At 48.6% G+C, this 14916-nt stretch overlaps 1 protein-coding gene across 3 annotated transcripts in view; it reads right to left on the reverse strand.

The window, feature by feature from the left end:
* Positions 1–603: 603 nt before the first annotated feature.
* Positions 604–14916, reverse strand: part of CLPB (ClpB family mitochondrial disaggregase) — a 142600-nt gene continuing 128287 nt past the window's right edge. For 2 of the 3 annotated variants that reach the window (XM_054576224.1, XM_054576226.1), the window contains 7 exons: positions 10618–10662; positions 10087–10248; positions 5126–5282; positions 4222–4295; positions 3940–4059; positions 3645–3749; positions 917–3242 (listed from right to left, as the gene is read on the reverse strand). In XM_054576224.1, the coding sequence (XP_054432199.1) occupies positions 2994–3242; positions 3645–3749; positions 3940–4059; positions 4222–4295; positions 5126–5282; positions 10087–10248; positions 10618–10662 (912 nt within the window). In that variant the 3' untranslated portion in view covers positions 917–2993. Of the gene's footprint in view, positions 892–916; positions 3243–3644; positions 3750–3939; positions 4060–4221; positions 4296–5125; positions 5283–10086; positions 10249–10617; positions 10663–14916 lie in introns of those variants that run through there. The other variant, XM_054576225.1, reaches the window with a different exon arrangement.

The raw sequence follows: 14916 nt of genomic DNA on the forward strand, positions 1-14916 counted from the left end.
CCAATAGTAATGTTCCACAGAGCAGCAGTCCCCAAACTTTTTGGCACAAGGAACTGGTTTTGTGGGAGACAATTTTTCTGTGGACTGGGGGTGGGTGGATGGTTTTGGGGTGATTCAGACACATTACATTCAAGCTCACCTCCTGCTGTGTGGCCTGGTTCCTAACAGGCCCGGACTGGTACCAGTCTGAAGTACCCTTGGTACCTGGAGTTGGACCCCTGCCATTGAGGATGGGCCCTCACTGACTTAATTAGAGCTGCTAAGGGAAATCTGGACACCAAACAGCAAAACAAGAAGAAACGGAGATACCAGGAGAAGAAAAGCAGAACAACAGTGAAGTCAAAATAATAACAGTCACAAACTCTGTGATATTGGATTGGCACTGTAGCTATCAATATGAATGCATGGTTTTTAATAATATACAGATAGAGAGATACAGTAATAAATTCAGATATGTGTGGTGCGTGTGTTAACATACATACATACATATACACATATATATATACACATATACACACACACACACACACACACACACACACATATATATATATATATATATATATATATACATATACATATATATATATGTATTTCCTACTTTTGTGAGCTGAAAGGGCCTAGAAGCAATGACACTCCAGTAGCAATGAATACATCTTCTGCCCAGATCTTGGTTTCTATGTATCATTCTTGAGTAACAGAAACTGGGTGCTGCTTGGAGAAATAGCTAATGTCAGGGCTGGGGCAAAAAAAAATATGAGTGAGTCTGGAACATCTTGTGGTGCCAGAAAGTAAAGAAGTGCTAAAAAAAAAAAATAAATAATAATAATGGGGCAATGCTGAAACAACACAGGCGCCAAGTTGAAGGGTTCCCAATGGCCAAATCTAGGCCTGAAAGAGTAACAAAATAAACTATGTTAATATTAGATTATAATCCACAGAAGAAAACAAATATCCATTAGTTTATACTCAGATAAATAAATTATTGAATAAATATATGGGGGAAAAGAGAGCTCTTCCTTACAGTAGAATACCACTTAATAAATATTGGTGGAATAAGTAAACAGAAAATCATCATTAGGCAAATAAAACACTAATACTTGCTGTAAGCAAGAACCATTAATGGGTGCTAAAATCAGTGGGCAAAATTCTAAGGGTAAATAAGACATTTGTACTGCTTCAAAGTATCTCCTTCCAAGATTCTTACTAATTTCAAAGGAGAAATTTGTAATTTTATAGTGGAGAAACTTGGCACCTATCACCTCAGCCATGTGACCAAAGTTAACTATCTGCCAGGAGGCACTGAGAAGGGCACAGCATTACTTCTGGGGTCGTCTTGCCCAAAATGCAGACTCTCAGTCTAATCACGTGAAAACAGAAGGCAAACCCACGTTGAGGGACATTCCTCAAAATGACTGGCCTGGACATTTCAAGTGTCCAAGTCATGAAAGGCAAAGAAAGACGGAGGAACTGTCAGGCTGAAGGAGATGTAGGAAACATGATGACAAAATGCAAGGTGGGATCAGGAACCTGCCTTGGGTCCTGAACCAGAACAAGAACAGCAGTAGCAGAACAACTGGCAAAATTTGAATGTCCACAGATTAGTTAGAAGAACTGTACCAATATTAATTTCCTGATTTTAATAATTATACCATGGTTTTAATAAGATGTTCCTATTAAGAGAAGCTAGGTGAGGGTATATGGGAACTCTACCATTTTTGGAACTTTCTGTAAGTCTACATTAAGAAAAAAACACAAAAAACAGCAGTCACTGAGGTAGGGAGCAGCAGACACAGCTCCTTGAGGGGCGACGTGGTGCCTGCTAGAGCCCAAGTCCTGGCTTATGACCGCTTTATACCCACCATACTGTTACATGACATTCTCCCATCACCCAGGGAACTCTGATTCCTGGCCCCATTTTTTGCTTCCTGAAAGAGATGAGCTAACACCAAAGAAGGGTTTCAAAACAGCCTCACAGGGGGATGGTGATGGGGTGATCATCAATGGGGGCTACTGCAGATGATGCCCAAGGACGCACCAGATCTTTCTATGCCTAGCTAAGCTGGGCTGGACCACAGAGGATGGTGTGCAGACCTTCTGCTTAGTAAGTAACATGGAGAGTGCATGGGGGAGCTGTTTATTTCAGGTAAGCTCAGCTGAGAGAGCAGTGTAGACAGGACTGAGGCAGACACCATGATCTCTATCTTTCCCTCTAGAGCTCCCTAGGGTCTATGTCATTAGTCTCCTGAAGGAGGCCCCAGAGAGCTGAGCTTACTTGGTCACTTGGTACTATTGCCCAGTCCCAACATAGGCCATGGTGGTGACCCACTCAGCCTTCTTCCTAGAGGTGCTCTGCATTGGCCTAGTCCCAAGGCGGGAGAAGCCTGGTCCGGCCTGATCCCAGAATGCGAGGTGAGAAGGAACAGTGGCTATGATATGGCAGCGGAAGGGGGAAGGGTTCCATGGGTCCCTTCCCCTTGGAATTTTAGGGCATGGGAAAGAAGTAGGCCCAGCCCAAACTGCAGGGCCTCTGTACTCTGCCTCCATTCTCGGAGGACATTCCAAGGGCTAGCAGAGGGTGGCAGGTCACAGTCTGGCCCCTGCCTTCTTCCAGCCAGATTTGTTCTTCGCTGCCGTACTTCTGAGCTTCCAGGAAATGTGATGAAGTTCCAGAGACTATGGGGCATGGGGATCATGTTGGAGGACAGAGATAAGGGACCTCCTTTTCCTCTCTGCCTTAAAGGGGGTATAGGGGGAGCTCCCCTCCTGGACACTCGTTAGCAAGTTTTGGCCCCACAGCAAAGTGGGGAGGAAAGCTCAAAATTCCTGCTTTGGACTTTGGGGCTGATGAGGGTCTTGCAGGGGCTGTGAGGAGGTAAGAGGCCTCAGGCTGGCGGAGAGGAATAAGGTATGAGGGAAAGGTAGGTCAGGTGCCATGCCACAGCCGAGGGGCCTTTATTGGATGTTGAGGGCACTAGGCAGGTAGGTGGATGCTAGAGAGTATGACACACCTTCTCAGGGTGTAGTGGTGCCCGGATGTCCAGTTTGTGGGTCTTGCTGTCCTTATCAATAATCTCCAGCCGCAGCTTGGGTGACCGCTTCTCGGCCTGGGATGAGGGAAGATCAGGGCTCTTGAGCAGTTGCTTGTCTGAGTCCTCCACAGTGATACGCAGGGTGCAGCCGCCTGGTAGCAGGTCTTGTTCATAGGCGGCTGCCAGCTGGTTCACTACACGGCGTTCTACCTGCAGGTGGCGGGTGAAGTAGTTGTCACTGCTGAGGCCTGGGCCAGCCTGCGGCCTGAGCCTGAAGGCCAGGCTCTATCGCTTCCAGCCAGGGCAAGTGCTTACTCTGAGCTTTAGTTTTCTCATTTGCAAAGGGCTAACAATACGCAGCTTGCAGGACTGTGCTAGAAACTCAATGATATCAGTTTCTGAGGTTCCCAACTCAGTTCCCCATCCTGGTAGGGGTTCATACTTGGCTACCCTCCAGAACAGGAGTTTAACTTGATCATCTTGTGGTTTTCATTCTATATGGGCTTCTGCTCTGGTATGAACAATTCCAGGCTGGGAGCCCAGAGACTAGGTCTGGGGACACCAGGGAGAGAGGAGTGGAGGTGCCTCACTTCTCTAGGCTCCTGTGCTCACCTCATGCTTGATGGAGCGGGCACCATAGTGCACATTGTAGCCGTCGACCAACACATCTGCCACCTCGCGGTCCCAGAGCAATGTGATGTTATGCCGTTGCTTGGCCTAAAAAAGGTCAGATAGGAGCATGAGGCCCAGTGCTTTCCAGCTCTCACCACTCATGCCTGAGGCCTGGGCCTGTGAGGGACTGTGTGCCCCAGGGCCACGGGCCCCATACCACTGTGCTCCGTCTTTTGGGAGAGGTGCTCCCAACAGGCAGATATCCCATCCCCACCCGTGGGCAGTCTCCACTCACTCTCTTGGCCCAGAAGTTCAGTTCCTTGTTGACTAGCTGGATGAGCTCCGAGTGGCAGAAGGGGAGGAAGTAGACGATCTCATTGATTCGTCCCAAAAATTCATCCCTCCGGAAGTGAGCCTGCAGGGCCAGGTAAGAGGTAGGGTGAGCTCAGTGACCCAGATGGGGGTAAAGGCAATTACTGGACCCCAATGGGGAAGGTATGGGGGCTTCCATAGCTTTAGGATGGCTAAAGGGATCCCTCCACCCAAGGCTCTAGCAGAAAAGACAAAAATCTCTTACTTTCAGGATGGGGCGAATCACATTCTCCTTGAAATTCTTTGATATGGTGATCTTGTCACTAATCTGGACATCTCCTGTAGAAAATGAACTATAAGGTGCCTGCTCTTCATACCCAGAGGGCTTTGGGAGAGATGCCTGCCTCTTGACCCCATGCCTGAAAAGAGTCCTGGTCCTGTCCCTGATGATCTGTGTGATCCTGGTCAACATCTCAGGCTCCCTGGGCCTTGACCTGGTCTCCTTACCTGAACAATGACAGGGTGGGACTGGGTGCTTTCCGAGGCCCTTCCAACTCTTGTGTGCTACAAAGCCTGGCGTTCTTAGGGTGGAAGTTGTGTGAGGGAGGGGAGGGGGGAGGAGGAGAGTCGGGGCTAAGACTTGAGTTCTGACTTGGAAGAAGGCAGAGGTGGCTAGAGGATTCATTCCATTCCACATGGAAGGGTGGCAGACATAGCCTTTTGTCTGATACCTCTTCCTGTCCAGCACTCTCCAGCCCACCTACACAGGGGGCTCCCTGGCTGAGAAAGGCTGTGTCCATCTCCGTATAGTTTCTGGACTATACTGCTGTCCCGTAGTCGTATCAAAGCATCTCCATCTGTTAGGTATGGGTCTCTTCAATCCCCTAAGACCCTGGCCTCTTTCTGGCCCCTCACCCAGAGGGTGGCTCTGTCCATTCCTCTGTCTGGAACTCTCCTGTCACCTGAGATTTGGGGCTTTGTTGAGGAAGTGAGGCTACTGTCTCTCTCTGGTAAGGTGCTTAGTATCTGGTCATTGCCAGCTATCACCAAAACTGCCTACTAGGACCCTCACCAAGGCCTAGGACACCAATGCCATCCTTGCTCCAAGAGATGTGCTGGTGACCTGGGTACTTGCCCAGTTGCCTAGACAGCTCAGCCATGTGCCATACCAAGGTTCTCGGCGATACGGTGATGGCTCATCTCCAAAGCTTCCTGCCTCAGCTGCAGTGCATGCTGTGCAATCTCGTCGCTGGCCACGTTGGAGGTCATAATAAAGATGGCGTCCTTGCAGTCGATGGTTTTCCCTTTTCCATCTGTCAGCCGGCCCTGGGAAAGAAGAGTGGCTACACAGTCAGGGAGCTGAAAGACTGAGCACCTGTACCAGGAGGTCTCCCCCATGCCTGGCGGAGTCAGCTGCTTCTTCTCTGAGCACTGTTCTCACACCTTGGTTGCAGGGCTCACTGCCCTGGGGAGCAACTGCTCTACAACTGCTCCAGGTGAGACTGCATCTGCTGTACCACCAATCAGGGCACCCAGTCATCCCTGGCATCCAGAAGTGAGCTTGATTTCACATGCATCCATCCGACACACTTTCCTGGAAGTCTACTCTAGGCCAGGCTCTGTGTTGGGGCACTGGAGACTCATTGAGGCTTCAGCATATTCCCAGTCTAGAGGAGTGACACTCAGGAAACCAGCAATGATAAGTCAGTGCATTAAGTGTTATGATAGGGGACCCTAACAGCCTAGGTTGCTGTAGGAGTTCAGAGGAAAGTTTTTTTTACCAGGCCAAGATAAGGACTAGATATAGTCATACTGGAGAAAGCTCTTTAGTTAGCCAAGCTGTGCAAATTATGGACACTTCCACCATAGGGACCTGCTTAATGTGTTCTGTGCACTATTGCACTCTACGCATTATAAGCTCTAAGAAGGGAGAGAATGGATCTTGTTCTCACTGAGTCCTAGAACAGAGTCTGGCACACAGTAAGTGCTCAGTACCTGTGTGTTGAATGCCTAAATCCTTACTACCCCTACAGAGAAACTGAAGCTCAGAGAGGTTAACTCACTCATTCAAGATCTCATAGCTGGTAAATTCTAGAACCAAGGCCTGAACTGTCTGATCACAGAGCCCATGCCCTTCCCTCTGCACCAGGCTACCGAGGTCATACCAACAGTGCTGGATAAGTGAGACTCCATAAAATTTTCTCTTCCCTAAATAAAATTTTCTCAGAATTCTGCCAAATTTAGTTTGCACCCTTTGATCCTTGCTGGAGAGGAACAACTGGGAGAGGTGTAGGAAGAGAGAGTCCTGCCTGGGATTTCCTCTGGGTTTCAGACAAAGTATAGCTCCTGCCAGGCCGGATAACTTGACTCTGGGGCATAGGTCACTGACCTCAGGTGTCAGCTCCTGCCTGCCCCAGCCTCAGCTGGTAACCAACCCTCAAGTGTTTCCCTTTCCCTGTTGGCCTGAGTCACAGTCAGCCCTGGCTTCCAAAACCAATGCAATGGCAGACCAGCCTTGGCCTTCACAGGCAACATGGGAAGGAATGTGTATTACTTGAGCACTTACTGCATGCTGGGCACGGTACGTGTGCTTTTCAGCCTCACTTTACACTAGCCCTTGGATCAGGTCTCTCAGGAAGTGCTATTTCCAAGGGGACCCAATCAAAAGGGCCTCCTGACCCAAGTCCCTGGTCACTCTCCCACCCATGCCTTGGGGTGGGACAAGGGGAAGGCAGGAGCACAAATGGATGCTCTTGAGCTTTTGCCATTAGCTTTCTCACTAATGAATGGGTTACAATACAACAGAATCCACTGCTTAGCGTCGACCAGGTCTGTGTGAGTGTGATGTGCCCAAGTGCGTGCACATGACACTGTGCTTGCAGAGCTCACTCCTGAGGACGGAGTGCACATACTGTTATACTGGCCAGAGCAATAACCAGCGGCAATTTCATTCCGAGAGATCAAAGCTCTGTTCATAACTGGGCCGGAGGATAGGTCCCAGGTGGGTGAGGGGAGCAGGTGCAGTGCATGACTGACCCAAAGGTGACTTCATGTCTCATTGTTCTCTGAGTCCTTGGCAATAAATGTGTCCCAAAGAGGGAGCTGTCACCATCCCACCTCCCAGCAATGACCGGAGTGTACACATTCTGGGTAGGGTATGAATGCTCACCCTAGGCTCTAGGGGCTATTTTCCCACTGCTTCTGTCCTTTGAGGAAGAAAAGGGTGCGCTCCTTGGGGGCCAGTCTTTTCCTGGGACTTTGGCCCTGTGCTGTAGGCTCCGGGGTCATTTGGGAAGTGACTGGCGTTAGTCCTGTTTGGTGCTTTGGTGAGAGCAGTAAGACTCCTGCTTTTTTGGGCCCAGGTTTGGGAGAACTGACTGGGCGGGAATGGGGGGCTTCCCTCATGTCCCCAGATTGGATTAGGTGCCCTTAGAACTCCCACCACTGCCGCTGCTTTTAGCGCAGCACTCACCAGTGGGTTGAACTGTTTTTTCTTGTGTGTCTCCCCTCTGCCCCGCAATGAACCATAGTCCCTTGCTTTGCCTACTGCCTCTCTACCAATCCCCCCTTTGACTTTCCTGATGGGTGGCAGGCTCTGTTTTAGCCCTCACCTCTTCTCTGCACACTACACTCTCCCTCGTTGAGCTCTCATCCCTTCCTGCGGCCTCCATGACCTTCTCTGTGCTGAAGCATTCCCGACTTTCTACTTCCAGGCCACACCTCTCCTGTGATCCAGACTTCTCCAACTGATGAATGACCGCTCAGACATCTCCATCCGGCTGTCCCTCAGGCATTACCTTTCAATAATTCCAAACCTTAGCTCCTCACCTTTGTCGTCGATTTGCTGCTCACCCTCCTGCATTCCCTGCCTCACTGACGGTAGCAGCAGCAGTCCAGTCACCCAGGCCGGAAATCCTGCCACTCGTCACCCTTGGCCCCTCCCTCTCCTCCCATCCAATCACTGAGGCCTGCAGGGTTGCTCCCAACTTCAGCCTGAACTCTTCAATAAGTCTCCTTGCTGCCCCCTTCTTCCTTCCATCCTCTCACAGCTGTCGACAAGAACTTTAATATAAAGTGCAAACCTGGCCATGTTTCTCCTTCTCTCTTGCTTAAAGTCTTTAAATGCTCCCTACGACCCCCCAAATAAATCTATGCTCCTTTGTCTGGCATATTAACTGCCGCAGTCTATCTTACCCATCTCATCCCCACCATTCTGAGGCACAGCTGCCTCATGTCCACTGGGCTTCTGTACATTCAATGTCTACTGCTGGCCCTTCTCCACTCTGTTCACCTGGCAAACACTTATTCACGCTTAGAAGGCTTGCTGAATTACCACCGAATTACGTTCATCAACAGAGCATTTCCCCTGGTTCTGTGAGCTCTAGCAAAGGTTGTAATAGGACAAGGTCCCTGTCGTCAAGGGGCACATATGCACAAACCTGGCTAAGTGAACTTAGATGGCAGCTTTGGTCAACAGAACCAAAGGCATAAACATCAGAAGCTCTGGCAGGCTTGTGGGTCTTGCAGAAAGACATTATCAACTACCAAAAGGCAGTTGTGAAGTGACAACAGCAGGGGAGGGGTGGACAGGGCTTCCATGTGGGACCAACTGTATTTCAGTCCGCATCTGCTTTCCATCTTTCTGGGCCAAAGAGGCTATTAGAGGTACCTCTCCAGGAATGTCAGAGGCCAAACAGGCAGCTGGACTCTCCCTTCCTGTGAATACCTCACTGCAACCCTACCTCTTTCTTTGGGCTCTAGCTGCATGGAAGTTATTATTTAAGTGGTAGGCTCTGGAGCTGGACTGTCTGGATTCAAACCTGGATTCCCTCTTTCCAGCCGTGTGACCATGGGTGAATTACTTACCGCACTTTACTTCAGTTTCCCCATTTGTTACAAGAAGGCAGTAATAACGATGATCTTCATAGGGTCGTTGGGAGGATTAAAGGAATTGATACGTGTAAATTTTTAGAACAGTGCCTGGTATATAAAGTACAAAAATATCAACTATTATTATGTCTCCTTTCTACCTGTCACTAGACAGGAAGGCCCTGAGGGCAGGCAGGTTTAGGTCTGGTGCACAGCTGAACACCTGAGTCCCATCAAGAGGCTACAATAGAGCAGGAGGTCGCAGAGAACAGGTGTAACTGAATATGTGACATTTGAAGGACTGATCTTTAATTCTATAGCAGTGTCTGGGGACAGGGAGTAGCTGAGGGGCTAGGAAGGCAGCAACAAAACTCAGGCAGGGACAAGATGCTGGGGAGCTGGGGGAGAAGATGCTAATATGGCTCCTGCATGTGAGCAGAAAAGAAGACTCTGCAGCCACTAGAAAGGGTGGAGGTCAACCTCTCCATGATCATACAGAGGGGAGAACTGTGGCTCTGGGGTCATATGCATTTGTAGCCCCTTCCTGGCTCCCCCATATAGTAGCTCTGTGGCCTTGGACAAGTCATTTATAACCTCTGAACCCTGATTTCTTCATCTGTAAAAAACTGAAATCGCTTCTACTTTGCTCAGCTACTACAATGCTTAGTGATAATATCTGTAAAGTCTTTAGCACAGCCTAGTACATAGAATGAACTGAGTAAAAGGGGCTCTCTTTCTCATTTAGAACTTATTCCACCGGGGGGGGCGGAGAGAGAGAGAGAGAGAGAGAGAGAGTGTGTGTGTGTGTGTGTTGGGGGGGTGAGGACTGCCTCATCTGTGATGAGCCTGAACATCCACAGAAGAGCTCCATGAGCCAGAAGGGTTCTTGCGGGTTATCTTGCATCCGGCCTTCTTGTTTGTCAAGTGAGGTCTCTGATGCCTAAAGTTGAAGCAGAACTGGAACTGGAAGTTCAGATCTCTCTCTCCTGGCACCTCTGCCCCATTCTGTCTCTCGGGAGGGTACCCTGGGCAGTGACTAAATTTCAACTCTTAGGCAGTGCTGGTCTTCCCTCAGTGCCCAGCCTGGGTCCTGGTCCACAGAGGTGTGAAGCCACATCTGCTAAGTGCCCGAACGTACACATGGGGGAGCAGCAAATTGAGAAATAATCTGACAGGTCTCTGGATCCTTGGTTCTTACTGTTCTCAGACCTCCACACCTCTAGGTGTCCCTGCCTTCATTCTGGCCCAAGCTGACTCTTACCTCATCAAACAGCTGTAGCATGATGGTAAGCACATCTGGATGGGCCTTGTCCACCTCATCAAAGAGCACCACGGCATTGGGGCACTGTTTCAGCTTCTTGGTCAGCTGACCGCCCTCTTCATGGCCAATGTAGCCTGGTGGGGATCCGATAAACTTGGCCACCTGGGGGAAGGAAGGAAACATGTTATAAAGGCCTTTCCATGCTTGTAGTTTCCAATTTGGGGCATGCACAGGAAGATGGCTTTATACACAGTTAAAACTGCCTGTCTCAACAAGGAGTGTCCGGCTGTCTCCTGGAGTGGCAGGAATCCGGCCATGATGGGACAGCAGATAGATCTTTTCTATGCTTATTCTTCAGAGCAACTCCTATGCAAACAGATCAGTGACCCTACGGCACATATATGCCCCCAAAAGCCAAATCCCAAGGCTGCTGGAATTATCTCAGGCCCAAATGACAAGCCACATCGAAACACCCAGGTAGTCATGCTGACAGGCCCTCCAAACCACGCTTCACCGAGGACTTTCACTCACCTCATGCCGCTCCTGGAACTCAGACATGTCCAGCCTGATGAAGCCCTGTGTGAAAAAAGCAGGAGTCCAATCGGCAGGAAGGTAGACAGAAGGGTTAAGGAGGACAGCATCTCAAACACCCCCTAAACTTCCAGACCACACCAGCTCGAGATCTTCTCTCCCATTCTTATAAGATACTGTTTTTGGCTCCTTGCCTCCTTTTCTGTCCACTCCTTCTCTGCATGATTCCATTCCCTACCTTAATGAACCCAAGCCACGTACCTGCCCTTCTAAACCTGGCCCAGAATGTCTCTTTTTTCAGGCAGGTTTCTCTTGGTCTGATTACCACATCATTCACCCAAACTCCCATCCTCCCACCCATTCCCCGTTTCCTGAGGGCATCCTGTGTGTGTTGGGCCTTGGAGCCACATCAGCGAACAAGACTCCGTCTCTGTCCTTGAGGGGCACCCGCTGACAGGGCAGGCAGACAGGGACAAAGTCAGTCACGGTCTGTGTGGATCATGATGGCAAGGAGGGGAGCAACAAATACCCAGACAGCTCCATGGTGCCCTCACCTTTGCAAGTTTGTGCGGGCACATGCCCCTTTTAGTTTACTTTTAAACAAATAAACCTCTTTATTTCATCTAAAAGTCATCCATAACATAGCCTGCAGCCTTTCTCTTGCCACTGCTGGGCCTGGGAGTGATTTTCAAGGAAATGGTCCCCTGGGGTGAGGTCTGACCATGATCAGCCCCAGGGAAAGAGAACACTGGGAAGTGTGGCATTTGTTGAGTTGACACGGGCCAAGGACACACTTCACGGAGAATTTAGGGAGTTACAAGGGCATTCACATGTGCCTTGTCTCTCCACCCAGATCAGGGTTCCCTACACTCTCGCCAGCTTCTCTCCTACTGGCACATGCTTCTGAGAGAGCACACTCACTGACCGTATGTCTCGTCAGAGATTCGTTAGAGCTGGGGATAACATGGTGCCAAGACCCGGAGAGGGAGGTGTATCTGAAATACAGGCCTATTCTAGCTCAGCCTCTGGTCTGAAATTCACTCAGTGACGTACTTCTAGTTTTTTTTTTTCTCTGTCCTGTCACTCTGCACCCAAGGCACAGAGTGGCAGAACCCAGGCTGGCAGCCAGGGGCCCCGGCTTCCAGTTGGTCGGTCACTATCTGCGTGTCCTTGTGCTTGCTGCCTCCCCTTTCCGAGCTGTAGTTTTTCCTGTGTAACACAGGCCCTTATTTCCTCTCCTACTCTCTCCAGGGACCTGAGAAGAGGCCCTAACCAGAGGTGGGAAAGGGCTTGGGAGAGTTATTAAGGTCACGTGGGGGAGATCCCTGCTATCTGAGCACATGTGGCATTAGCCAGCAAGCATTTTGGTTAGCCAAAGGCAGCTCCGCCAAGAGAAACACAGGCTTCGGAAGGGTGGGAGGATGGATGTGGAGAAGCTCGGAGTGCTGCCCAGAGGGAGCAATGGGCCGGAAGCCACAAGATAGATATCTGATAATAGTTGACAGTCACTGGGTACTTACCATGTGCCTGACAATGTCTAAGCAAGCTATAAAGGGCTCAGAACATGTACAAGTCTATGAGGTAGGCACTAATCGCATCCCCACTTTACAGATGAGAAAACTGAGTCACGGATTAAAGTAACTTGCCCAAGGCCACTCAATCTTAACAGTCTGGCTCCAAGTCTATGCTCTGAGCCATTTACTTGACTGCCTCACATTTCCTCCTCTGTCAGTCAGTTGGGCTCTTGGCAGGCTTCATCTGAAGGGCTCTGAGTTTTGTGCCCAGATGTCAATGTCCCAGGATATAGGCAGTGGAGACTAGGCCTTGCTTATGTCAAGTAATCTGGGTTCTTGCCTTAGCTGCTTTGCTAGATTGTTAAGTAAATTTAAACAAGTCTCAGGGTTTGATTTTCTTTACTGGAATAATTTTGGTTTCATATGATCTTAGCTTAGAGTTATCTCAAAGTGAGGCAATGATAATGACAATAATTCTCAATATGTACTGATTGCTTACTATGTACCAAGAATGGTGTTTAGCATTTTATATCATTATCTTGTTAATCTTCACAATAATCCAATGAGATAGGCACCATTATTGAACTCATTTTACAGATGAGAAAACTGATGCAAACAGAGACCCCAGCCAACTCCACTGAGTAGTTTAGATTTGGGATCCTTGCTCTGAGTCCTTTGTCATACTACCTTATGACCAAGTCTTTATAGGTCCACCACCCTATTTCAGGATCAGACACAGAATAACATTAAGGTTCTTTCTCAAGGATTATTAACTCTAATAATGGATGCTAATAAAGCTGTTCAATTTGAGAGGAAAACAGAGGCTTATGAGAGAAAAAAAATAAGCTGATAGATCTGATAAAGAGATTATAGAAATGTGCAAACAATGCCTTGTGAGGCAGTCAAGTCTGGGGATAGCACTGAGCTGTTTACAGGTGAGGCAACTCAAGATCAGAGAGCCGGAACTCAAATTCAAGTCACTGACCCCCAAGCCAGTGCTCACTCTTTACACAGGCCAATTTAACACCGGGCCCCGTACATGACACTTCTCACACATCATTCCTTGGGCCCTGGTGGTGTTAGATAGCTTACAGTCCAGGACCCTTGGATTTTGAAGGCCTCAAACATGCCTGTTACATGGCCAGAAAATGTCTGTGTTAAAGCAGATTCAGTAATCAGGAGTTCTGTAGAAACACTACCTATGACTTAAAAATAAAATACATGAATGGTTCTATAGGGCTTCTCATGTCTTTCATCTCCCCATGTGACATGGGAACAAACCGACAAGTTTATAATCTAGTCTATTGTATCTGAGAACAATAATACTTGTGAGAAGAGTATTCTCACAAGAGACTTATACTTGTGAAAGACTAGATTCTGATTTTACTTTTTCCTTTAACAGCTGACATTGGGCAGACCCCTTAATGCTGTAGGGTCAGTTTTCTCATCTGAAAAGTAGATCTAATTTACTATCTATGCTATTTTCCTCAGAGAATGAAATGAAATAGTTAATGGGGTACTGCTGTGGAAAGTACGAGGTGACAAACAAATACGAGGCAAGAGAACAGGCACTTACTGTGTTCTAGAGCCTGAGCTCATTTGATGCTCGTAACAACCACAGACAGAGCATTGGATAGCCTCACTTTGTGACAAGAGAGTCGACACGTAGAGGGGTAAAGTAACCTGTGCAGGGCCAGCAGAAAGCAGAACTGGAACCTGTGTCAAGGGATGACTGGCTTGAGCCTAGACCGCCTGGCCCACTGCCTCCAATGATGGCATTACTTCCTTCTCCTGGGTGAGGCATGTATTGAAAGATGCCATCAGAACACCCTGCATTGGTGTAAATGTGCCACCAACTAATTGATGTTCCAACTGAAAAAAGGCTGTATCATCAGTCTTTTCACAAGCTCCTTCTCCTTTCTATACCAGCAAGTCAGCAGATACTTTCCTTCTACTCCCACTGGGTACAAGTCGTAAGAAGACATTGAGAGAGCTTGGATAAGGAGATTATAATTTGTAATTAAATATTAACCTTCCTGACAATATTAAAATTAAAACACTCAGAATTCTTCATCCCTAATCAGGTGGTTCCTGCCTGTAACTGCATCTTTCCTAATAGTCTTGCTAGTTTATGGCTCTTTCCAGAGTGCTAATTGTTTCAATCGCTGCCAACCTGATGAATTGTCCTAAAAATGCTGTTTCAGTTGGAGCATATTAGCACGTCATGTGCTGCTTCTTGCCTGCCTATCAAGTGGGTCTGCTCTGGGTTTGGTTGAGGTAAAACATAGCTACTGGTACAGCCAGGGAGGCTTAGAAAGCTTCAGCTACTTATTAGGCAGAGAAAGCCATAGATGCAGCTCAGGAGGATATAGCTTGAGCTACCTTGTTTCTGTGGCTGCCAGGCCTTCAAGAAGGTGGAGATGGGGTGGCTAGGCTGGAAGCAGGACAGGAGGCGCTCAGGCATCTGCTGCTGGGGTAGTGTGGCTGGTGAGGCCTGAGCAATTCTTGTCAGCTCATATGGGGAGGCTTTCCACAGAAATGAGGCAAGGGCACCTGGGGTCATAGGCAACCTCCGGTGGTTGCGCAGGGGGACCTCAGCCTCCATATTGAGAAAGCTGGTAGAAAGAATGTTTGGCCTTCAATAAAATGTTTCTGCAGTCTCCAAGGAGTGCTCTCTCTGACATTTCTCTCTGCATGAAAGCACTGCCTGTCAGCCTAGAAAGTCAAACTGAGCAGGCCTTGGAAAGCCAGAGTCTGAACAAATAGGAGACGGGGCGGTCCTCTC

The sequence above is a fragment of the Pteronotus mesoamericanus genome, unplaced genomic scaffold (genome assembly GCF_021234165.1).
Source record: "Pteronotus mesoamericanus isolate MK-2021 breed Mesoamerican mustached bat unplaced genomic scaffold, CSHL_Meso_final contig_33, whole genome shotgun sequence".
In the NCBI taxonomy this organism is placed as follows: Eukaryota; Metazoa; Chordata; class Mammalia; order Chiroptera; family Mormoopidae; genus Pteronotus; species Pteronotus mesoamericanus.